This window comes from Spea bombifrons, chromosome 2 (genome assembly GCF_027358695.1).
Source record: "Spea bombifrons isolate aSpeBom1 chromosome 2, aSpeBom1.2.pri, whole genome shotgun sequence".
NCBI classification, from domain to species: Eukaryota; Metazoa; Chordata; class Amphibia; order Anura; family Pelobatidae; genus Spea; species Spea bombifrons.
Window position 1 is genome coordinate 59,487,631 of NC_071088.1, and position 23,608 is coordinate 59,511,238.

At 39.0% G+C, this 23,608-nt stretch overlaps 1 protein-coding gene across 1 annotated transcript; it reads left to right on the forward strand.

Moving 5' to 3' along the window:
* The first annotated feature begins 1,422 nt into the window (after positions 1-1,422).
* C2H1orf116 (chromosome 2 C1orf116 homolog) lies at positions 1,423-20,110 on the forward strand. The gene is made up of 4 exons (XM_053454414.1): positions 1,423-1,571; positions 14,122-14,289; positions 16,427-16,604; positions 17,603-20,110. Exons 2-4 carry the CDS (start codon positions 14,185-14,187, stop codon positions 19,696-19,698), a joined length of 2,379 nt encoding a protein of 792 aa, XP_053310389.1. The 5' UTR covers positions 1,423-1,571; positions 14,122-14,184; the 3' UTR covers positions 19,699-20,110.
* Positions 20,111-23,608: the final 3,498 nt, after the last annotated feature.

The following is a 23,608-nucleotide window of genomic DNA, read 5'->3' on the forward strand; positions in this document are numbered from 1 at the left end:
GGCGCACTACTCTATTCCTTGAGGCTTACAAACATGCCATTAATTCTGATGTATCATTGCCTAAAAGCTAGTATCTTAGTGAGCTTAAGGACTAAAGTTGTCCACATACTTACACATACACACTCTCTCACACACGTACACTAAAACACGCTCCATCATATCCCACTCTATCAATCACACTTCGCACCCTTACCTTGTCTGGAGGTTTTCCTTATAGCTGCTCGCACAGTGTGTGAGAATCTGTGCTTTTACCATGGAATCCTGTAATGTCACCTTACGTGACCCCACTGTGCTCCCGCTGATGAGAGCCAATCCAAGTAATTTGAAGAATTGGTAAAAAAAACCCCACTAAAACTGGAAATCCTTTTGGTTGTACATCAATGTTTAATTAGCACCATTTATATGAAGCTGTAAATGAGATGACTATATTCATTTGGGTCTATATTATTATGGGTCATTGTTTTTGCAGCATCTGAATTTCAGACCCTTTAGTAAGGATAGAATAGAGGTCAATGTTAATAGGGTGGATCCTTACAGGCTGTTTAAAAAATTATGTATTTCTCATAAGAGGTAGGATTTAGATTTAGGATTTATTTTCTTTTGAATCTGGAATTGGTTTCTTTTCCAACGCTTTGGTGCCACTAAATTCCTGTTTAAGCCACTTTGAGCCACAATACTCCACCCAATAAACTATATTACAATATTTACGTTCTCAGAATATGCCTTAAATACAAGCTGCGTTGAGGCGGCCACTGGTTTCAATTGACAGGTCAAGTTCAGCCAAATGGTGCAGATATACAACAGTCCATACTATATCAGTCAGTTTGTGTTTGATACATAATACACAGTTCTGTCCATCACCAAAACTGGCCCAGTGATCACTGATGGGGTAAATGCTGACTAAAACTGTTGTTGCTCTTGTCTTCTGCCTACCTCAAGGCAGTTTAGGATCATTTTACCCCACTCCCTTTGTCAGCTCACCCCTGAGTCTTCCTGTGGCAATATAGAAGATAACTAAATGGTTAATTTTCATACAAATGTCCCTACTATCTGTAACACTGGCAGCCTCAAACAAGTTACTTTTATCCTAACAACGATTACAGTCAACATTATAGGTTTCTTACATCAGCTTTTAAGGCATATGTAGTGCTTATCACACCATGACATAGGTTATTTTCAAATACAGAACTATTAAACGAAGCATTTGGAAATCGTGACAGATCCGCTTTAACAGTAACCCAGAAGGTGAAGGGTTAAGCCCCTGTGAGATTACTGGTGTTCCTACACATGCTCCAGGATGGAACAGTGCCCTCGATACACCTCATTGGCTGTGATTACCTGTTTGCCCCGCCTCCCCCCCAGGAATGTCAGTGAGTAGGTTAGGAAGGGAGGGACAGGTGCATATTTTTTTTTTTTCTAACCTGTGCAGTTTCATTAGGAGGCAGTCAGAGGACACAGAACTTTTTGAGGGAAATAAAAGTTTCACATTGGGTTCCTGCCGCAGAGTTTAATATTCTCCATTTAACCCAAGTGAAGCAGTTCAACTGAGCATCTGGATCTACAACTGAAAAGTAAGTTAATTAATAACTGGTTAGAATTTGAACAGTGATCAAAAGTGACAGTAGCCTTATCAGCATGGAGTTTCAGAACCGTCAATGCTTTGTTTTATTATTTTAATGCAAAACCAGTGTTTTTTCCCCCTTAATTTTCAACTATGTATATTGTCCTGTAAAGTAACATGAATCTTTAAGTAATGTATGCAGTAAATCAAGACTTCAAAGACAATTTGAAGACTTCGCTGGAAATGAAAGACAAGGATTGCCATAATTTTTTTGATCCACCTGTGCTTTTAACTACCTGATGTAACCCTTCCAGTGCCAAAGGCTATTAGCCCTGCCTTTTGTGACTTTCTGGCGTTGAAACTGTTAAGATTATAAACCCTGTTTCATCCTGACAATGATACATTTCTTATAGTTTTGTTTCTTATTCCTGGATGTTATTTGTTAAGTATACTTAAGGTTTTATTTGCCATTTATCAATTCATAGGAATTTAAAGAAGGATTAAATACTCTCTTAAAAGAAATCAGAATATTTACTGTGGCCTGTTAAATATTGTTTCGATTCCGGTAAAGCCAGTTTTTAACCCCTTAATGACAAAGCCCGTATATGTACGGGCTCAAAATGCATGGTTTTCAATGGGTTTAGGAACCGCCCATTGTCCTTAAGGGGTTAAAATAGCAAGTCCCGACCTCTGATTTAGATTTAAAAAATTACATTATTTGTATAATCTGATACGTTTGCCAAATTGCTATTTTTTTTGTTGTTTGAAAGTTGATATTCTTCTTTATTGTTGCACGCTGTCTCAAGCTGAAAATCTACACGCAGCAGTCAAATAATGAAAGATAAACCATATCATTTTAGATTGAACTCTATATGCCTGAAAGGGCTATTTGACTTTGCTCTTCTTGTTACAATAGTACTTAAGTCAGCTAAGGAATTCTTTAGAACTAGAAGTTTAATTCTGCCTTTTCATGTGCGTGTGCTCTTGGTTAACCATTTGGCGGCCAGTAAAACGAGTGTTCATTTGGAATGGAAAATACATTTAGTTCCCTGGTGTTTATAGGGTTAAATGTAAGCAAACTCCCCCCCCTAAACTTTCTTTGTAATAAGGTGGTACCTAGACTTGGCGCTGATCTCTCCTGTGTTATATAAAATATTCTTGGTTTTTTTATTACGGGAACAATATTTAAATATTTAACCTGTGCTAATCTTTGTTTATTAGTTATGTTAAAAAATAACTTCTTGTTTAGAGACTGAATCAGAATGTATCTATCGCTTATATAATTATAGATGAGATTAGGTGAATATCTCATGTGTTAATAATGGGTGGATATGTCTGGAATCTCTGAATCAGAACTAATTTTAGTTTTTATGAACTTGAGTAGCCTATCATTTGAGTCATATGATTATGTAACGGTTTCACTATGTAATAGGAAAAAAATATGGATTTTTTTTCTAATCTTGTATAAATTGGGTGTATCATCCAATGTTTGATTTGCTTCATAATCTAAAACTAGAGGGTCAAAGGCTTCAGTGTTATGTAAGGAGGTTTTATTTTACCAAGAGGGTGGAAGATAATGGAAACGGCCTCCTATCAGAGATGGTAGAGGGTAATAGAGTGAGGGAATTTAAACATGAATGGGATAGGCATAAAGCTATCTAAGACAAGACCATGGCCTTATGACTTCAGGCAGACTAGATGGGCTGCTGCTTTCTAATTATTTTTCTTTTTTCTATGTTGCAGTAATGGTCAAGTTTCTTATGTGTTCAGTAAACCTGTATAGGTTTTAAGTTTTTACCTTTTTATTCTCTTACAGCTGATGGAACCCTGTAACATATGCTGTTGTTAACAGGGTAATATTTGTAGATAGACTGCTGTTTTGTATAGGGAAACAGAGACGCTCCTATATTAATGATAAAACTGCTCTAACGCTTTTCTATAGTATTTTTAAAGAGGATAGTCATCTGAATTATCTCTAATCCCAGTTGGGCCCTGAGGCAAAAAGGGGCAAATGCATTGTTGGGGAATGAAATGACAGCCCTATTGCATTCATGTACACTGAGGACTGTGTGATCCCGTTTTATAGTGCCAACAGGTTATATAGAAACTCATATTGACAGAGACAATACACCAGATAGCGAGACCCTTGCTCACAGCCCTACAATCAAGGGGTAAATTGGTACAATATTGCATAATCTTTATATAATTGATCATTCCTATATAGTTTTGTTTTGTTTTTTATCTTGTGACTATTTTAGCGATGAGGAAAGATGAGTCACTTGCTGTGACTTTAAAGGAATGTTTGTCCCACCCTAATCTCAACTCACAATGTATACCAACTAAATCTCAAACTGATTTTATAATCCATTCAAGTGTCAAGTTTGTGGCAAAAGCATCACTGACGCATTGATCGCTAAATTGATATTTATGCAAACTGCTCTTGGCTATTACCGGTTTTCTGCAATTTGTATACCTCTGTTTTAGCGCAGGCATCAGTCCCCCACTGGTATTCTTTCATTGGACTGATCTCTGCCCGTGTCAGATTGTCGCAGTCCTCTGTTTAGTGTAGATAGGAAAACGGATCGCACACAGTCCAGATCGCTCTGGGCAAAGATTGAATACACTGGTGGCACATGCAGAACTACTGAGAACATTACAAAGTACTCTTTGCTCACTTTACATGGTTCATCTGAGTAACGGTCCTACATTTTATGTTTAAAAAAAGTGAACCATGACATTATGAGGATAGCTTGCACCTTTTAAAAGGGCAGACTAATGGCCCTTACAGCCCCACCAATGAAGAATGCTTGTACTTTAAGATGTATTCTCTATCTGGGGGAATAGTAAAATAGTCACCTTGACAGCTGCTCAATAAGCCTGTTACATAGAATACCATTAAATGTGCTATGGGCCACTGAGCACCAGATGTGATGTCGTGCCCCCCCCCGGGCATCTAGGATTCCGGGGTGCACTGCCCTCGGTCAGGGCCTGAGGTAGATAACACCACTGGTGAAAACCATGCAGCTCCTGAACTGCAGGAAAATTCCTTATCCAGTGCCTGGATTAAGCATCAGTTTTAGCCGATATCAGTGGGAGCGCTTCTGCACATGACTGCAGGGGCCCTCATTAGAATGCCTGCTTGAGACCGAGCTGGAGCCAGCTGGCAGTGAGTGTGCATGCATATGCATTACTACACAGGGGTGTTTTGGTTCTCCTACCCCATGCAAATAGCTGGGGTACTGCAGCTGCTTTGGAATGAACATAACATGCTGTTATTACATTTCTCATGACGTTCATGAACTACCAAGTGTCCTATTTTGACTTTGTCCCTTTTCTGCTACCCTCTAACTTACCTCTCTTTTTTTTTTTTTTTTTTTTGTAATGCCTCAAAATGTTTACTGTATACCACATAGCTACACTACACCACAAAACTGGGTTTGTGGTGGTGTACACAACACCCAAACATTTTTGTTGACTGCTCCCATGATATACAGTCAGCCATTACTGGCTGAATACCACAGGAATTGTCGACTGGGGTAGTTGTGGCTAATCTTTACCACCCCAGCCATTATAAACTAAAGTTCTCATGATGCATGGGTACATGCTGGTCTGTAAGCTACTACTACTATGGTCATATATTTTTGTTCTGTTAATGGGTAACTTACATTTGGTTCCCACCAGGAAACCCTTCTCTTGAGCCAACCAAGGTAGGCAACGTGAAGGAGGTATTGAGATAGGAGAGGGGAAAGGTGGGGAGAATGTTTTGCACCCACCCCCCAAAAAAACATTTGTCCCTCTATGCGTTTGCATGCAGAAACTAAATTAAAGGCCACAGCCAGCTAGCACATGCTTTAAAGTACGTTCAATGGCTGAAATGCCTATGGCTTTCAGAACTGATTTAACCCCTTAATGACAAAGCTCGTACGTGTATGGGCTCAAAATGCATTGTTTTCAATGGGTTTAGGGACCGCCCATTGTCATCAATGGGTTAAAATGGCAGTGGACAACAGTCCAGCCAATGTAGTTTCAAGGCGATCTGTGGGTAGCATTGACGATTACGCCACTCTGCCTTATTTTTCTGAATGTACACCATTTACAAATCTAAAGTTTCTTGTTGGAAGGAGGTTATGGATTTTAATTTCTGCATGTTGGGAGAATATTAGTGGTGGTTGCCCTGTTTCCCTATTCCTCAACAAGTTTTATTGAAGATCACTATGTGAATCACTACGTCTTGGTTAGTCTGTGATTCTCTGTTGCATCCAACCTTAAAGGTAGAACAAAGCCATCATATGCTTGAAAAGCATGGGGCCACTCTAAAGAGACCTTTCACTATGCATTTATTTAGTTGGATTGTAAGGGAGAATAAACTGTCCCTTTTTCACTAAGGGCAGTACTTCAATAGTCACTCCAACTAATCACACAATCCACCAATAAATTGTGAGTACTGTAGTCTTAACTTCAAGTGGTTTTCCTAAGTGTTGGCATATTTTGGTACTTATAGCAAATATCTACATCTACTGCTCTTAACTGGTGACTCTCTAAGTATCCATTTTGGAACATTAAACTCTTCTCATCTGGTTGAAGCTTTGCCAGCAGGAAGAGGGGAAAAAGTCGCTTTTAGAATACACACAGGCTGCGGCTCAGGTTAAATATTAACCCTTACAGAACTCTGCTCCTTGACACTTGTATGGGATTACTGTTTTCCTTTAACTCTTTGTATACCTTTGCATAACATCCTGTGTTCAAGATTAAGTCTGACTGCTGTTGTCATTCCCCCTACTAGTTTATATATGTTTCTTTTTACAATATGTATATTTTTTGCCAGTAAGATTTAAAAGTCTGTTAAACTGGCACTTTTCTACACAGTTCTACACAAGGTGGTGGCTAAAAATAGAGACTTTCTAGGAAAAAAATGGCCGTACGTAAGGTAATGTTAAACAACAAGTGTCAAGGGCCTCCACCAGCTCCACCAATTAAATGTGATCTTTTGCTCAGAGTGTGTGTGTGTGTGTGTGTGTATATGTATATATATATATTTGCATGTGTGTGTGTGTGTGTGTGTATATATATATATATATATATATATATATATATATATATATATATATATATATAAATATTTATTTATTTATTTATAACTTCATTTATCTTGTTACGATCATGGGGTATTACTCCAAGTATTAGACTTGACACAAACATGAGATCTTAAAATTGATTTGCAATATATATTATTTATGTGTGTGTGTGTATAAATATATACATACATCCTGTGCTTAATATCAGTACATTGTGGCCCACATTCTGCTGTGACTTCTCTCGCCCATGTGTTTAATGCAAGTCATTCTAATTTTCTATTGCAAGTTCCTTAAATAGTTTGGTTTCTGTCTTGTGCAATGCAAGGTCTTGCATATTCCTTTCAGTACTGAACTGAGACCTTCCTGGTGCCCATTCATTATCACATAGAGAAGGCCATTGAGTCCTGTCCTCAGTCAAGCTGTTGCTTATTGCTTGTGCATATTAAATAAAGATGTGTACATCACTTTCCCTCTTTGTTCTTCTGGTACCGGTAAACATATCAGCTAACATAAATTATAAATTATGTACGATGGGCCCATTTTAAGCCAAAAATAAAATAGCAAACCGCTTACATGCAATACCCAAATATTCATCATCGCACATGTTAGATGAATTACTGTTCCCCCAACTGGGAAAAAATAATAATTGGTTACAGAACCTAATATATAATACAATATCATAAATGGCATAGCCATCTAATATTGGTATGAATTTTCATAAAAAGTCTGATCCACAGGAACAACATGGTTTAAAGCACAATATCAGTTGTCAGAAGCTTGGCTCATCTGCCACAATAGTAGTGCGAGGTTACGGGATCATGCAGGGCATCATTGAAAGTTAGGTGGCTTGGGGGTACCCCGTGCTGCCAGATCACAGTGGTCCCCTAGAAAGCTCTTGAGTGTCTGTGCCTCATAGATAAGGAAGCTGTTATGGGAATTTGAGCAATGGCCTTATGCGCTTAACAATTGAATATGTTCTCGTAGGTTAGAAAACATTGCTTCTCCAGTGTAACTTTGTCTTATGAAGGGCCACATATTGCAATTTAGCAGGTGCTAGTCGTGATAAAGTAAAAAATGTTGCCAAGCCCTGTTTATTTGTTTACAAAGTAGGGCAATGCACCCAGATCTAAGGAGAGATAGTATTGCACAATATGCAAACATATTAGGTAAGTGAACCAAATGTCAGAGTCCAGAAGGACACTCTGGTAGTGTTTCCTGTTATGAAGCGATTCCAGTTTTCGCACAATAGCTATAGACAGCTGCATATTTGTCATTTATATGTATTGTTTGATTTATATAACACCATGAGCACTGTACAGTAGGTACACAGGACATAACAAGTAGTATATAACTGGGCTTACAGAAACAAAAAGTAAGTAAGGGCCTGTTCAGAGTGCTTACAATCTAGAATATGTCTGGGTATATTCATACCTGTAATAGTATGGTCACTTCTCTGGGTAATCGGTAGAAAACTCTGGGTCGTGGGAGCAGCGCTCCGCTCCCTGCCTATTTTTAAGTTAAACAACTGTGAGCCGTGAGACCGGTCAGGAAGACTGGCAACTGGCTTCCTGCCTGCATCCTGCAAGGTAGGGCTCCGGGTAGCCAGAGTTAAGTTCCCAGATATGGGTGTCTTACAGCTGCGTAATTGTGTACCATAGCAAACGCTAATTACATAAATAATAATATTGCTAGACATGAGTACAGACTGATAGCAGGAGACAAAGTAAAGTAGAGTTAATCAGTTACTGAATCTACTAGAGATTGGGGATAACGTAGCCAATTGGTGGCATGAAAGTGTTCTCACTGACGTTAATGAGTGCTTTCCATGCATGAGCACGGAAGTCTGAGTAGACCCAGTGTTGGAGATGACTGGTAGTAAGTAAATCAGGTGCAGTTAGGGTGACCACATTTTCTTTCTGCCGTTCAGGGATACACTATGAAGTGAATGAGATTACACACACAGGTGTATATTTATATACTGTATATACACCAGCCCCCCAGGCTGCCCCGAATCTAAATTAAACATCCATGCCGCCACCCACTGAAGTATCCGATTCGGCTGCGCCAGGGATGTCTTTTATGCGGGGCAAAAGACAGCAGCACGCCGAGATGCCATTGCAACTGATGTGGCTGTGTGTTTTAAAGTGGCCCAGTACAAAAGGGGGCATCAATACATGAGGGTGGCTTTCTGGGGACATCACTTAAATCAATACACAAGGGTGTTGGGGCATAAATGCACAAAGGGGGCTGGCTGGAGGCACAAATGCACATGGGGGAATACATTAAAACCAAAAGGTGGGCCTGGGTTGTCCAAACACAAGGGGGGAAACACACAAAAAACAAACCAGTGTGGAAAACCTTTTTTATGCTTTGTGTAGATTAACCCATATTGATGCGATTTGTCGGTGTGGGTGTCAGTGTGGCAGAGCCTCTCCTGGTGTGTGTGTTTGGGTGGCAGAGCCTGTTCTGGTGTGTGTATTAGGTTATGTTTCCTGACACTTTACTTTCTGTAGGAATAAACTGAACACATTTAATTTTTAGTAATCCAGAAATAAAACACCCTCCTGAATTTGTAGTCCCTTCAGAGGACAAAACTTTCTAGGTCTGGGAATCAGTGAGAGGAAAAGCAAAGGTTTTGATTACTCTATCTTAATCTCCATGAGCTTGGTGTGAAGGAGGGACTCAGCCTATCAGGAGAGGCTTCTGAATGCTCAGGCAATCAGGAGAGTTGAGAAGTCTCTCGTGAGACCTCCTTGACTCAGACTTCTCATTCGGAACAATGCACTGTCCCAGATTGAGGCTGCCTGGTATTTAAAGTCCCGTTGCGGGACTGTTCCGGGCAATCCGGGACATGTGGTCACCTTAGGTGTAATGCGTAAACTTAAGAGGTGGATGTTGCATATGATGGCTGGAGTTCCCCTTTAATAGATAGCCTGATTTTAATTAGTATGGCCTGTAGAGATTTATAGCTGCTGAGCTTTTTACATTTCCCTTAAGTCTGATAGAGGGAAGTATTTTGATTTAAGAAAAAAAAATTGAAAAAAGCTGGCAAATATCCAATTAGGTTAAACATATATATTCTGGTACCATGATTGTATATTAATGCAATCCATTCACTTGGTATAATTTGCCTTTAAGCCACCTGTTCCATGTTTGTTCAAGAAACCATGTAAGAGTTGGAGCCCTCATTTACTTATGTAAATATACCGGTATATTGACTTTTTACTGGGAGATGATAGAGCAGTTCTTCTTACTTTCTATAAAGGTGTTGTAGTGTATTCAACAGTTTCTCTAACTTGGGCATACATTGTTTTAATTCTGCTGTGGTTGTGTTAGATCTTTAAAGACCTGTGGCTGTGAGCTGAATAGATTAATTGTGGAAGAAATGTAAACGCCGCAGGCAAGATTTGCGCGAATGCTGTCCTCCAAGTAGGGTTGCCAATATTAGTGACTGTGTGTGTGTGTGTGTGTGTGTATATATGTATGATATATAATATACACCTGTGTGTGTGTGTGTGTGTGTGTAATGTCATCTGCTTCATAGTGTGTCCCTGAATGGCAGAAATAAAATGTGGTCATCCTAGTTGCCATATTGACAAATAACCTTAACTAAGAAGAACCTTTTCCTGGGCCTCTCCACCAGTTTAATAATGTTCTCGATCCAGGATCTCAAGTTAGCACAGCTGGATCGAAGGCTGAGGTGTCGCACTGCTTAAAGAACATCCTGTGGTTATGGAGGTGAACTGCTGGGAATTCTTGATGACTCCTATTGAGAGAGCGATTTTTCAATACATAGTGTAATTTGTCATTTTGACTGTTTTCAACAGTTCGATAAAGACTACACATTCCCCATCTGCCCAAAACAAACAATATTGAGAGCACAATACGTTCTGCTAGTCTTGTGGCAAAGCAAATGGCAAAACTTCTATTCCACTATTTTCCTTCAAAGAAACTGTTGTGGCCTTTAGACCCAATGTCAATTTTTGTGTGGCATTATCTGTGGTTTGATGTCTAATTTGTGTTTACTTCCTGTTCCATACTTTCTGACTTGACTTCACCTGCAGTCACTCCCTTGGTTTTGCCACTCCTGAAACGTGTTTACAGCTGTACTTTTCTACCACGTGACTGTGACCTCCATAAAAAAACCAATGTGAGTGGCTGGCATTTTGTTTTGTCATATCTCTTAACCTCTTCTTACCATAAGCTTAGCAACATCACAAGACCCTTTTGTTTACTTCCTGGCCTTCTGGTCCAATCCCTAGAGTTTGAATAGTTTCTGAGGTCCTTCTGATAAAGTCTTCTCGGTCATTTAATATTGAATTATTTGCACAGTAGGTTAAGTTTTAAAGCAAGTATATTTTTGAATATTTTATGTGTAGGCATATGAAATACACAAATATAAACATAGGGTTGTAACTACTAACCCATGAATTTGGCAGATCCAAACCTACCAATATCTCACTTTAAATTGATGAGAGAGGGTTCTGGGTGTTGAGTTTAATTAATTTGCCCAGCCCTCATGTTTTCTTTGTGAAGCTTGTTCCGGTGGCATGTGAGATACTTTTTGCATATAATAGGGAAACACTCCATACATTTTAATGGAACTCATCTAGGTCTAAATTAGAGAAGCATGGTTGTGGGGACACTTGCCTATTTTCTTAAGAAGCTTACATTACAATAGCTTCATTGTATTTTATGGAGACAATTTTGGAACAATACAGGGTTCCCAAATTGTAGCATGGATATATCCCTATGTTCTATAGGAGATAAAGTCATATCATTTTCATATAAATTCATAAAGCCATACATTCTAAATGTGAATGTTGGCCACTAATAGATATACAATGTAAACTATTTCCTTTTGTGCTAAAAACTTGGACAGGTATTTGAATCCACTGAAGCAGCCCCTTTATTGCTTTCTAGCTGGATAATTTGATTAGAAGGATGATTTTCTTGTTTTAAGTGAGGTTTTAATTATTGTGTTGCATCCACAACAAAACAAACAATACATTTATTTGATTTCCATCGATCTGGAAAGTGTATTATAAAGCATGCAAATATGCTTATTTGCAATCCAAAACATTTAATCTTTTTGCAGTCTTCGAAAACCATAACATGAGCAGAAATTTATCTTACAGGACACTAATATTGATTTGCGGAAATTAGCTTTTTAATGATTACTCAGCTATTGTTTTGTAAAGAGAACGTCCACTATTTTTTTATTTCTCATGTATTGTAAAAAATAAGTCAAAAGTACTTTTTTGTTTTGGTTTTATTCTTTCTTAAACAAAAGAAACACATCCAGTTTTTACATGTTTTCAGAAATATTGGTCACAAACCTCCTAGCATAGTTGCCAACAGTATCAAACTTTCTGGGCTCCTGTGTTTGTGTCCCCTCCTGTCAAAGAGACATACTCCCGTATGAGACATACACAACCTAAACACTGGTAAATTAGCACCAGACACCCGGTATCTGTACCAGATAGCCTGAAGATGAATACTGCAAAGTGCCACGTAACTTGGCCTTGCTTTAGGATCTGACCCCTTTTCTTCTCAGACACCTGGAGCAAAAATTGGCAAGTATTGTCTATGAATTTTCACAGTCCTGCAATCCCACATAGCTGTCTCGATGTCCCTATTTTTCAGGAGATGGGCTCTTTGAGAAGATTCTCTGATCTCCCCTTACTGGTTCAAGGAGTAAAAAAAGAAAAAGTACTATTGCAGCTTCCACATGGCCACCGTGCAATGCTTGGCGGCTAAGCTCTACAAGGTGGCTCTTCTCATATGTTTAACGTGTAGCCTCTGGCACAGCCCCTTCTTACTTTGAGCTACTTCTATCAATGGAGGTAGGACACTGATTTGTAACGCTGAAATATTGGGGAGACAAACATCCTCCTTTACCGTTTTGTGGTAAACAATAGACCGGCTCAGTCTTAATTGCCCAGCAGGACACTGACTAATGAAAGGATGTCGTTGCACAAGTTTAGTGTGGTGTTTTTTAGCAGGGAAAACATCACATGACAATTACAGTGTACAGGTCTGCAGATAAAGGGATATATGTGCAAACCTACATTACTGTATACAACGCTGGATTTTATGCTTGACGACTTTTTATATTTTTATTTCCACAAGACTTTCCCCGTAAAGTTTTTATATTGGAAGCCTCTCATATTTGTACTGTTGGGCGGTATGCTTACATGTTCTAACTTTAAAGATGTTAACATCTTTAATCAGCTATAACACACGTGGTAAAATGTTTTGGGTCAGACACAGCACATTCCTTGGCACGTTGGTTGCGTGATGTGAATGGCTTCACAAACATAATTGTTGCTTTGTGAATTTCCAACAAAAGTTTCCTAAAAAAATAAAAATAATCAGCGTACGTGACAACAATGTTTATGCAACATTTATTAAATAAGCCTACAAAATCTGTCTGGCAGGTTCTGTGCTGTCGAAATATGATGGTTGTAGCAGCCTTAATCATATTACGCTTCCAAAGTGGTTGGACCTATATTTCGTAGCAAGAAAAAAAATGGGTAGGCTGGATGGACTGAATGTTTCTCTCACGTTAATTTGTGCTTGCTATCTCTGCATACTATTGATTGTATGTAAGACAGGGCCATGCATAACGCATTTCATCCATGGGACTGACTTATTACACCTATTTATTATATGTATCACAATTTCTATAAAAGAAATGCCATCATATTGCGTTACATCTTACAACCATGTGTTTGGGTGAGCGATAGGACTGCAATACTTTCCATAGTATCATGGAAATTTAAGGGCAATTTGCAAGAAATTCACCTACTATTCCTTTAGTAGATTTTAAATTTAAATAGGTACATTAACATTAAATAAAGATAAGACTTTTTTGGGGGCATCAGATTTAAACATATATTCATCAGGCTTATATGGTAATGATTATATCTCTGATAAATATATTTGTCCTATGTGCAGTTGATATATTAATTGTGGAGGGGAAAAAAACGATTCTAAGTAGGGTAAGGTGCGTATGTGCGTGCCGGGGAACTTTCCAGATTAGGATACCTGGAACCGTTTCTCTTCAGGAGTGGGGGAGAAAAAAGGCCAAAGGTGTGGATAGAAAAAAACACACCCAAGCTCCAGCAAAAGAGCAGAGTTATCCAAAGACACTAGGAAGCAAGGCTTCAACTGGAGACCCTGGGTGAAACCCAAATACTTCTTAGGGATGGTAATATGATAGCAAGTTTTTAAAAAATTTTTTTTTTTTTAGTTATCATGGAAGGTTATTGGGAAGGGAGGTTTTCTCACACGAACACTGGCCCCACTTGCTGAAAACTGATTTATTTTTTTGTTGCCAGCTATTTTGAGAGAGGCATTGTTTTGAAGTGTTTTTTTTCTTTATATATGCACCTCAATCAAGATATGATGGCTACTCAGTTAAAGCTTAAATTTACACAATCTGTGCAACAATGACACACGTGTTTTTGTTCTGTTCCACAGCCCCTGCAAGTAGCTGCAAAAGGCCTGATATCAGAAACTACGCTTTGAGACCTGTTTTGGGTGATGCCAGAGAAAGTCCTTTGGGCACGGAATGTAGGGATGGAAACTTTGGGTAGCACTGGCAGCTGTGACAGTATGGAGAGCATTTCGTCCAACCACTCTGCTTTCGTAAGTGACGACTTTACAGGGTTTGTGTATAATCAAAATTTAAATTTTATGTTTTTTTTTCTTTATTACGGTACTAAGTAGACATGTGGATAAAGGTGATCACTTTTCAATTGTGCCAATTCAAATCCCCTAAACTACAATGGATTACAACATGTTAACCTCTATAATACAAAAAAGCAATTAGTTTTCCTGTAACCCAATAGTTAGGGCAATTGACTACTCAGAATTCTTTTCTGTGTAAAATAACTTTGAAGAAAGCTCCCCCCCCGCCATGCCAGTTGCATTTAAAACCTCTAGTGAATGGGTATATGTGTATGTGGTGCAATTTTTTTTTTGTGCCTCCCTACTCGTAACAAACACGCAAACGTTCACACTTTCTCTCTAACACCATGTGCTAACAACCTGCCTGCACAGAGTCATTTGGTCTTACACTAACATACACTCTAACATGTGCACAAGTATTCCTCACCCCATTCCCTCAAGATTGTAAGCTTGTAAGCAGGGCTTTCTCCATCTAATGTATTGGTTTGTCCTAGTCTGTCAATTCTAGTCATGTCATACCCATTGAATATATATGTATTGTATGAAGCGCTGCCACTCCAGGACAAAAATGTGTAGAGGCCTACCACAACAAAAGCACTTTTCTAAGCCTGTGCTTAACCTGCTTTGTAACTACAACTGGTTTAGTGCATAGTTAAGAGAGACTAGTGATACTTTCGGTTGCCCCTCCGGCATTCGTAACATGAATTAAACGATCAGTCAGTCATAGAAATGCCACGAAGGCTTTACCTTTGTTCACGTACAGTGGAAAGGGAAACATACACAGAGTCCTTAAAACAGCACTGCTGCTTGGAATTTAGCCTGCAGACAGATCCATATTTAGTCTGCCCTTGTTCCTATGTTAAGTGTAGAATATGTTGCATGGGTGCAAAATACCAATAGTTTCCATGCAAATTAGTTACATTTAGAAAATGAATCAGTTTAATACCCAAGGCTTTATGTTACCTTAGTGAGATTTAATTACGTTATTTGCAAACTAATGAATGCTGACGTAGCCAAAGTTTCATTTTTTACAGTTCTTAGCAGAGCATCATTAAAGGAAACACATTCCTATTGTATTAGTTTGTTAATATGAACAGATGTGTATACTCCTGAAGCAGAAAATGTTTTGTCACTTCCTTTAATGGTCATATATTTACAGTATTTGCTCGATTTATAAGACAAGGTTTTTTCCAGAGCAAATGCTCTGAAAAATACCCATCGTCTTATAATCAGGGTCATCTTATAATCAGACCTCAAATAGGTCTGACTATGAGACTAAGATCCAGATCCCCTGCAGTGATGCAGGGGACCTGGATCCTCCTGTGTATGCCCCCCTCAACTTACCGGTGCTTCTGAGTCTGAGTTTTAACATTTCTACTCTGAAATAAACTTCCCTCCTGCACTTTTGTTACATCGATTTTAAGATGCATTTCAATTTAATTTTATCACATGTTCCCTCTCGCCTCTTTCCTCCAAGCTATACGTCTTCAGATTCCTGATTCTAATCCTGCAAAGCATTTACCGTGATTAGTAGCTATCCTCTAAACACTCTACAAGCAACATTGATTTTTTGGCACCTTTTATATCTACTTCACATTCGGTAGTAATATTATGAAGCGTTAGGACAAATTGAAACCGGGTACATCAGAGCAATTTAGTCCAAGATGTTAGGTGCATGCATTTGGGAAAGTTAAGTTGAATCTGCTAGTTTAGCTACTGATGTGAAATACGTTAGATTGCAAAGTTTTCTAGGACAATTTAAGAACACCCGAAATTCCTGTAAAATCTTTGAATTGCATTAAATCTTGCAATAGTTATTCCACAAGTGAATGCTTTTTACCCAGCTTCTGATTTTCTGTTTCTGGCTAACACAATATCGTGTTCCAATGCTTTTTGACAGGCTCCACAGTGTGTCCACAATGACAAAAATCTGCTTTCGCCAAGGTGCATGTAACCAGTTAATATCACAAAGCAAGATAAGAATTGTGTTGTAAAGCAACATCTCTGGATATTTATCTGTATTATATGACATGTTCTGTAAGAATGGACCAGAAGCCTCGCTTGCCTTTTTGATAATCTGAATGCTTTCTTGCAGAGCGGAGATTATGATCACCTGTCGAAAGAGGAACGAGAGTGCTTGATGTTTTTGGAAGAAACTATAGACTCTTTGGATAATGAGGTGGACAGCGGGCTGTCTAATGATGAATCAGAGACTGCAGAGAACATTCCTAGTCAGCCTTCATCAGAACCTGCAAGAATTCCACCTTCTAGTGGTATGTTAATGGAATAGATGTTTTGTTAGGACAAACTTAACACGATATCGGCTTACTGTGCTGTATCTGGTTCCACCTACTTTGCTCAGTTTGACACTTTTTTATCACCAAATGCAGCATCCGAAAAATCATTCGAAACACACTTATGATGAGAACCTTTCCCCAAAATATCTTTTTGTGTCTAAAGTGTTGCCTCTTTCATAGTTTTGCTTGAAACATTTCATTGTGTCATACAAAAGCAAGTACTGATAGGTTGCTACCCAATAAACGGAAAAAGGTTAAGCTTTAGAGAAATAATAAATGGCAGATCTGTTTGAATTTATTTCTGTTTAAATGCCTATTTAATTTGCTTTGGTAGCATCATTGTTACTTTTCTCAACATATGATAAGTTATCTCCCAAGAGGCTATTCCTGGAGACAGCTAGGTTCTGAGTAATGCTGAGCATTGAGAAAGTAGTATATCTTCATCTGGTTTAATTTTTAAAATGAGATGTTCCCCATGTTTCCTTATTTTGTAAAGATTTTTTAATTCAGGTTTTTAAAACTTGAATCTCTCTCTTCCCCTTCACATTTTTGTTTAACTCCTAAATGTAGATGGTGCATACCTCCCTATTAATCTGTTTTCTGCAGCACCATTACAATATTTGGCAACTGTCCCACCAAGCAACCCCAATGTCCCGCTTTTGTGGGCATTGGGGATCATGAGCCAGTTAAAGGGGTTTCTTTACTCTTCCCTGGCCATGCCAAGTAGCTGTAAAGATGATGAACCCATTGCATCTCCCATGCAGCCTTTGCTTGATGCTCTGATGGATTGCAGCAAGTTGGCTTTTGGGGGTAAGGTAGGTGGGCAGTCTCGTACCTTGCCTCCAGCCCCTTCCTCCCTCTGGCCCTGCAAATTATAAAGGTGTGCCGATTCGGATGCCTGAGATTTGTGTCTATTTGTCCTAGTTATAGTGTTTTAATGTTGAAATATTACCTTTTGCTTTACTTTGATGCAGGTGATGACAAGGCACCCATTAAAAGCACAGTTATACATACAACCGAAGAAAGGAGAGAAAATCATGAGGAAGTAAATAAAATGCCACCCAAGCAGGGGTACCATAGCTTCCCAAGAATAATTCAAGGTTCAAAAGATGAAATTCCAAAGCCACTTAGTGAATCAAAACTGTTAGACAGCATGGACAAAGCAAAGCTTGTGCATGGAAAACCAAAAAGTTTGACTGCAATTAATCAGGAAGGTGTAGAGCAGACTTCCACTACAGATCTAATTCTATTACCACCACCTGAGCCTTTTCGTGACCCTCAGTTTGTGGATAAAAGACGCTCTGTTAACGATCCAACGGATGTACGTGAAACGCGTTTGGAAAAACTGTTACCAAAGTTGTCAACCAACGCTCTATATAAAGAGGCATCTCCTGCTGTAGGTCATTATCCTGACAAGGTTCCACCAGTTGTAAAATTTCCAAGGCCCTTATCACCAAATCCAGTGGCTATGCGTTCACAAGAGGTGGTCATAACTCTCGCAGACAAGCATGGTGAGTTTAAACAAGGCCCTCCGACAGCACCCAAACCACCAAAACTGCCACCACACATACGTATTAAACCAAGCACTGGAGGTGGTGTTATATCAAATCTGGATCCACAACAAAGGCCCAGAGCTTATTCAGCACATGAAAGGAACACGGATAAAAGTAGTGGCTCCTCCAACACAAAGCTTCCGCATTCCAAAGAGCAGGAGAGTGCTCATCAAGAAGCTCTCCAGAAACTGGGTTTGCTACAGGAAAAAGGCAACAAAGAGGAGCATAACTCCAATAAACCGTCTGTAACCCCTAAAACTGAACAGATTTCAGTCTCCCATGAAGCGATGGAACATGGACAGAAAGATGCATACAGAAAGAGTGTAAATATAACACAACAAGATAGACCTAATGTCTTGGGAACAAGCCCAGTCCAGCCTTCTGTTCTTGCTCTTCGTAAGGGAGTTGAAAGTGTTGTAATAATAAATGAAGGTTTTAGCAGAAAAAGACTGAGCATGAAATCAAACTCGCTTGAAAGGTCAGATGAGCTTGGTGGCGTTCTTGCCCAGGATGAAGGTTCCCCGAGGAGTGTAAAAGCAAATGCTGTTGGCAGAGGCACGCTTTGTGTGGCATCAAGACCCCAGGAAAAGGAAAATGAAATGGCATTCCCAACTCCTAAGGAAGCTGAACCACAAACGAATAAATCTCCCAAACTTAATCCTAAATCTACTGCTTTAAAGAACCAAGTAAACATGAAATCAAGTCACCAAGAGAAGCCAGATGAACCTATAGATAGACCTGTCCTTGCACATAAAGATGCTCAATCAGAGACAGACACCACTGTCAAGTATTCAAAAGTGAGTCTCGGTGGTAACTCAACGGCTTTGAAAACAAACTCCCTTGAAAAGGGGATTATGAGTCAAGAGGGTCATCCTATTTCTGAGACGGCATCTAACCTTCCTAATGCAGACAAACCTTTGGAAAACAGAACTAAAATAGGCTCTTCTGATAATATTAACATGATAAGCACCAGCCCTGGTAAAACATTTAGTTTTCCAAGACCAAAAGATGTGTCCATTCCCAGCACCAGTCCAGAAGTTGCATTAAGGGGAAGAAAAAGCCAAGCAGCCAATGACAAAAGCAAAAGGCACAGCAGTCACATGGAGTCTTCAGGTGAACAATACTTACGACTTCCTCAAAGTTCAGTGGCTGGTCTTAGGCAAATAAATATTAAATCCAATACCTTGGAACGCTCTGGCGTTGGCCTCAGCAGTTCAATGTCTAGTTCTGAAGACCAGAATCGTAAGGGAAGTGGTTCTTTCTTCAAGAAGTCAATTTTCTCTGGAAACTTCTTGAGAAACTCCAGGCCGCGACCAGCTTCACTTGGTACCGGGAAAGACTTTGCTGGTATGGAACCCTCTACATCAGAAGCTGAAGTTAAAGAGAGTCGTGAATCTATTATTTTCAGAAAATCTCACCCTGTTGCTCCAGTTACCAGTGTCAAAATTACCCCTAAAGGATCTACTGATGAACATCGGAGGGAGGCGCTAAAAAAACTTGGAATACTTAAGGAGTGAGATATGTTGGGACCCAAACACTACTCATTGTCTTGGGAAAGCTGATGTTGTCAGTGTTCTTGTTTGTTTTTTTGTTTGTTTAAACAGCACTTTTGCTTTTGAATGTGAAAAGCGACTCATTCTAGTAACTTAACCACCTGATTTTTTTGCAAATCTCTATGCAAATTTGGTTCACATGAGCTTTAACATTGTATTTATATTTTAAATTTAGGGGAAATTGCTTTGAAATAATCCCAAATTCTGCCCATTTAAAGCCTTTTGCACGCACTTTTCTAATTTACATACAAAAAGACTGCCAGGTGTCTACATTTTGAATGAGGGACCTGAAGACTATTCAAGGTCACCTGAAATATATGATATTACAATATTTAAGACTTAAAGTAACAATGCTTTTTTGAATGTATCCTTGATTTTTTTTTTTTTTTTTTTTTTTTTTTTTTTTTTTTCCTTCATTAATAATTTTTAATACATAGTCTGACAGGAAACCTATTGCACGAAGAGTCAACCAAGTATCATATTTTCTTTGAATAAAATGTGTTTTTTGAAGACTAGAAGAGTTATTAAACACCCCACAATGTATGATTGAAGTGAAGTGTATATATAAGTTTTCATACATGCCTTCCTTAAAGAAAGATCTTGGTTCAGACAAGCTGTTCTTTAAACTATCTGATCCTCCTCCTACTACTTAATCTGCTTTTTGTTATGAAGGTACTCCTCCCTCACTGCTCTGTATGAAGATATGGTAATTGACTGCCAGTGCAGATGTCTTTACAAGAGTGAAGACCTTTTGATCTATAACAGAATTTAAGCATTAAAAACCTTAGTAAATGTTCCTTTCATAATACGTTTGTATAATGTATTTTAGTTTTTGCTACCTTGTTAGCATTGTTCATTTGTACCAAAATGTTAATGTGAATTCCCCCCCCCGTTAATAAAACTTTTAATTAACTTGTTTTTGGGGTCTGTCTGTCATGTTCACAAGCCATTGACCTAACACATTGCTTCCTACTGCCCTCTGCAAACGTTTAAATATGTGCAAGGTGTATGAGCAGTGTATGCACTTTATGCACCTACATGTTACCTGCATTTTGTGTCTATTGCATATGCCTACGCAGTGGAACTGTATGTATAGTGGCAAGGCGGCTTTGAAACAGAAACGAGTGGTTTCACTGTGTCCTACCTATTGGTAGCCCCTATCATTAACCATCACTAGTTGTGATATTTTCAGCAGGAGGTGGCTTATTCCCTATCTATACAGACTTCTGCCCTTTACACAGAATACATGTATGTCTAAAGACAGAAAACGCATTCATTATGTATTCGTAAGACATGGAATTTTACTGACATGCCTCTGAGGCATGAAACCCTTGCTCAACTGCCCTGGCAGGTCTTAGAAGGGTGTGTTGTGGCTGAGGTTATTTTGAAATATGACGGCGTACACATACTGTAGCAGCTGGCTAAATTCCACCACCCCACCGCTGTGATTCCTTGTTATTTTATTCAATCTTTTATATTTAGCTTTTTCTCATGAAATGTTTCAGCTGCATTGATCTAGTAATGTGTTAAGGAACCCACATGGAACTATGTAAATCATTTTTGGTTCAATTAAATATATGGCCTAATACCGCTATATCCATTTTTCTTTACTATTTTAAAAAACTGCAAAACGTTTACAGAAGTACCATGGTATTAAACTTTTGGGAGAGCTAAAAGCAATCATGTGAGGGAAAGACCAATATAAAGTGGATAGACTGCACAAATAACTGTGTGGACAAAAAAATCAAACAAAACTAAATGTAGGGACTGAATCTGCCTTTGCCTTGTGTGTCTTATGGCCAGGCTGGGCTTGTTGGCCATATGACTCTGACCTCATGATTAAAAGCATTACAGAAGCCAACAGAAATTGTCTGATTTATAAATGGTTTGGAAAAACAAAAAAACCCTAACTTTTTTTGACGCCTCATCCGCAGCGTAGTTTCACTACGTTGAGGGTGGCTTTCAATATTCTTAAACTGGTTCACAAAGTAGGTCAGATGTGTTCTACTAACAATGTTGTTGTATAATATTCAATTACTTTTTACATTATAATTGAAACCGAGACATTACAATAGCTATCATGATCTTTCCCACCACCTTCAATGTACAATTTAAATAACGTATTACGTGCCCACTAGTTTGAGGCAAACAATGCGTCACATCACATGATAAAATGGTACAAATACATGAAAAAAAACGCTATTAGTTTAAATACATAAAGAAAAATGCTATTAGTCTTATAAAAAGATTTGTTTACGCCCACCCAAAAATATATATGTTCATTTGGCATGTTGGAAGGTACAGTATACATATCATTTTAATATACATATCATTTTAATATAATGCTTCAGGACTTTTGGGGGTTAACCCCAACATACAGCTAGCCCTTTATAACCCTAATGCATTACTTTATAAGAATAATTCTTTATGCACCACAACTCTTGATCTCTTATTTAAACACTACTCTAACACAAAGTAGTCCTATACTCTGTTTTGGAACATTCTGTAACCGTTAATTCTAAATGCTCTTGGTCGAAACTTGCCTATTTAATAACTGTAGCATGCAGTTTGTTCTGTACTTGCCTGGTTGCAGCAATCAAGCATGCTGTTACCTATAATAACTTTAAATATTCACTGTTAAACCTTGCCTTGCATAGCTGAATCATCCTGAGCTGCAGGGTAAGGTGGGAAACACCTGGTTGTCCACGTGTTTTAGCATCACCAGCACAGAGTTCATGCCTTCTCTGTCGGATCTATGAACAAATCTACATTCCAGACCAACCCATCTAGTACATATAGAACTCCATTCTTATGCATACAAGTATGTTATTTAAGCAAAGGAAATTTGGGTGTGTAATGAAAAGTCATGTCTGTGCTTCAATTGTGTCACTATAATAGACAAGAAGGAGAGGCGTGAGCAAGTAATTCCTAGTATCCACCCTCCCATAATGCAATGTACATATATTGCACAGTTCTTTGAACTTCAACTTGGCCCTTGCTTTGTCTTCAATATGCTTTTTAAGTGCCACTATATTATTAGGCCACGGAGGGGGGGGGTGTTGGGGGGCTTGTGCTATGGCCTAAAACTAGCTGCCCTCACCTAAAAGAGATAAATAGGAAATGTGACAGTAGCCTAAATAGGTTTTTAGAACTTACTGCATGTGTAAGTATTTTCCCTGTTTGCACCTTGATTATTTGTTTGGACATTATGTCATTATCCCACCTGTATCTAGAAGACTTGTTTCCTAGTAAGACAAACGGCTCTTCCCCCTCACCGAGTGGACAGATGCCTAGTAATCAGTCAACCTACACTTTAGATTAATTGTTCTCCTCTACATGGTATAATGACAGAGAGTGTTCTTATGATCAGTGTTGGAACCATAGCTAATCCACCTCAAACAGGGAGTGCCAAGGTGCTCAAGGTGCAGAGTGGAGTATGGGAGGGGGGAGGAGGCAAAGTGATGTATGGGAGGGGGGGAGCCAAAGTGATGTATGGGAGGGGGGGAGCCAAAGTGATGTATGGGAGGGGGAGGAGGCAGAGTGGAGTATGGGAGGGGGAGGAGCCAGAGTGGTGTATGGGAGGGGGGGAGGAGGCAAAGTGGTATATGGGAGGGGGAGGAGGCAAAGTGATGTATGGGAGGGGGAGGAGGGAGAGTGGTGTATGTGAGGGGGAGGAGCCAGAATGGAGTATGGGAGGGGGAGGAGCCAGAGTGGTGTATGGGTGAGTTATAGTGGTGTATGAGGGGTATTATGAATTTCAGGGCATATAGGGGGTGTAAGGCATATCGATATTAGGCATATCAGTGGGGCATAAAACATATCTGGGCGTAAAAGGTATATCAGGGGGCTCAGTTACATATCACTGGCATTTAAG

What these genes read in the sequence shown, in the direction of transcription:
- C2H1orf116 (XM_053454414.1), top strand. Translation starts at nt 14,185, where the DNA reads ATGCCAGAGAAAGTCCTTTGGGCACGGAATGTAGGGATGGAAACTTTG. An exon ending in CGTCCAACCACTCTGCTTTC is followed by an intron (nt 14,290 to 16,426) that starts GTAAGTGACGAC and finishes GCTTTCTTGCAG; the next exon opens with AGCGGAGATTATGATCACCT. An exon ending in AAGAATTCCACCTTCTAGTG is followed by an intron (nt 16,605 to 17,602) that starts GTATGTTAATGG and finishes ACTTTGATGCAG; the next exon opens with GTGATGACAAGGCACCCATT.